Raw genomic sequence first — 2192 nt, forward strand, 5'->3', positions numbered from 1 at the left:
TTGCCTCCCCTCTTCCATATGAAAGTTTCCCTGTCAACTCTGTCCTTCTTGTTGCTTTTACCTGAACCCCTCTTGTTCTGAAATATCCTGTGTGAGAAGGGTGCCTAGTGCTACACAAAGGAGTCCAGAGGAGGGAGGGAAATTAACTGACGTCATGGCATTGTGTTTTCCGTATGGTTTCCCATCACACTCCTCCTATATGCCAATGTTTCTGTCCAAACTTGCAGTCTGAGCAAAGTTTCACTGAGCTCTATTCCATGACACCTTGGTTAGCTCCCTCTGAGCATGTCTGCACAGCAGGGTTATTTTGGAATAATGTCCGTTATTCCAAAATAACTATGCGAGCATCTACACAGCTAGCTCGTTATTTCGAAATCATTTCAAAATAACAGGTGGTTCATTTTGGCATTTGTAAACCTCATTCCATGAGGCATAACACCTCTTTTGAAATAGCTATTTTGCAATAGCAGCATGTTGAATGCTCCACTGCTGCTATTTCGACATAGCTCCTCCCCTAGGCCATTCAAAGTAATTACTCCCTAGTACTTCCTGGGGCTCTCAATCGAGGTAGCACGTCCACATTAGGGGAGCCTGCCTCAGACTAATTTCCAGGCTTCCCTGTAGTGTAGACATGCTATTTTGAAATAAGCTATTTCAGAGTATTTTTTCTGGAATAGCTTATTCTGAAATAATCATGCAACTTTAGCCTTTGAGGGCTTCTCTGCACTTGACTATGACCTAAATACTCTGGTGCCATTTGTTGAGCAACAACAGATTGATAATAACGATAACATATTTCTCATGATATTTGTGATGAAGCGGTAACCACCCTTCCTGTGCTTCTCTCGTTTCACAGATGCCTTGAGCACTTCGATCACCTCATGGCAGCTTTGAACCTCACCTCCACTGACCAGTCAACATTCATCTTAATGGGCATCCCTGGCATGGAAGCTGCCCACATTTGGTTTGCCATCCCTTTCTCTGCATTCTACGTTATGGGCCTCTTGGGAAATTTCATGGTTCTCTTTGTGGTAGGCAAAGAGCAGACCCTGCACAAGCCGATGTACCTGCTACTGTGTATGCTGGCATTCACAGAGATCAGCACCTCTACTTCTGTTGTGCTGAAAGCCCTGTTTATATTGTGGTTCAACTTGAAAGGCATTAGTGTGAGTGGCTGTCTCACCCAGATGTTCTTCTTTCACACAGGCACTGTGACGCATTCAGCCATCCTCGTGACAATGGCCTTTGATCGCTACATGGCCATATGTAACCCTTTGAGATACGCCACCATCCTCACCAATGCACAAATTGCTAAGCTGGGGCTAGTGGGTTTGATAAGATCGTCTCTCTTGCTTCTGCCCCTGCCCCTGCTTCTGAGCAGGCAGCCGTTCTGTGACAAGCGCATTATCCCCCACACGTTCTGTGAGCACATGGCTGTGGCAAAGATGTCGTGTGGGGACATCACAGTCAATAGGACATATGGCTTGGTGCTGGCATTTGTAGTCATCGGCTCAGACCTGACACTCATTGCTCTGTCCTATGGTCTGATCATCAGGGCTGTCCTTAGAATCTCCTCCAAGAAAGCCCACCAGAAAGCCCTCAACACCTGTACTGCCCACCTCTGTGTGATGCTCATTTCTTATCCTTCCTTCCTCTTCTCCACGCTGACGCACCGGTTTGGTCAGGGAATTCCTCTTCATGTTCACATCATCTTGGCCAACCTCTATTTCCTTCTGGTCCCTGTGCTCAATCCCGTCATTTATGGAGTCAAAAGCAGAGAACTTCGTGAAAAACTGGGCAAATACCTCAGCAGAATGCAACCACCTGAAGCCTTTAACGTTAAACTTGTATGAAAAGTAGGGGAAAGGCTAACTCATTGTTAACCAAGGATGCTCTTTCCCAGTTTGAGGAGCTCAGCCTTGGGACAGTTCAGCAGCTCTGAGACACTTCTAACATATTATCACTCCCATCACCAAGCATTGTTCTCTCCATTGCTGAGTTTACTCTTTTACCATCACCTGATCTTTTTCAGATCCAGACATCAGCCCACCACTCCTCATAGCCTGCCACTTGGCCTTTCTGTAATTGCAGACTCTCAGAAGAGACTGAAGTTTTGCTGAAGCAAGGTGACTTTCCATTAGACCCTGTGAGGGTCTAATGGACGTGATGGTGCTTGATCATCTCAACAAACT

At 46.0% G+C, this 2192-nt stretch overlaps 1 protein-coding gene across 1 annotated transcript; it reads left to right on the plus strand.

Moving 5' to 3' along the window:
- Positions 1 to 861: 861 nt before the first annotated feature.
- LOC102446627 (olfactory receptor 52P1-like) lies at positions 862 to 1925 on the plus strand. Its single transcript, XM_006110245.5, has one exon. The coding sequence runs from the start codon at positions 882 to 884 to the stop codon at positions 1851 to 1853; it is 972 nt and encodes a 323-aa protein (XP_006110307.2). The 5' UTR covers positions 862 to 881; the 3' UTR covers positions 1854 to 1925.
- Positions 1926 to 2192: the final 267 nt, after the last annotated feature.

The sequence above is a fragment of the Pelodiscus sinensis genome, chromosome 1 (assembly GCF_052426305.1).
Source record: "Pelodiscus sinensis isolate ZL-2025 chromosome 1, ASM5242630v1, whole genome shotgun sequence".
Taxonomy (NCBI): Eukaryota; Metazoa; Chordata; order Testudines; family Trionychidae; genus Pelodiscus; species Pelodiscus sinensis.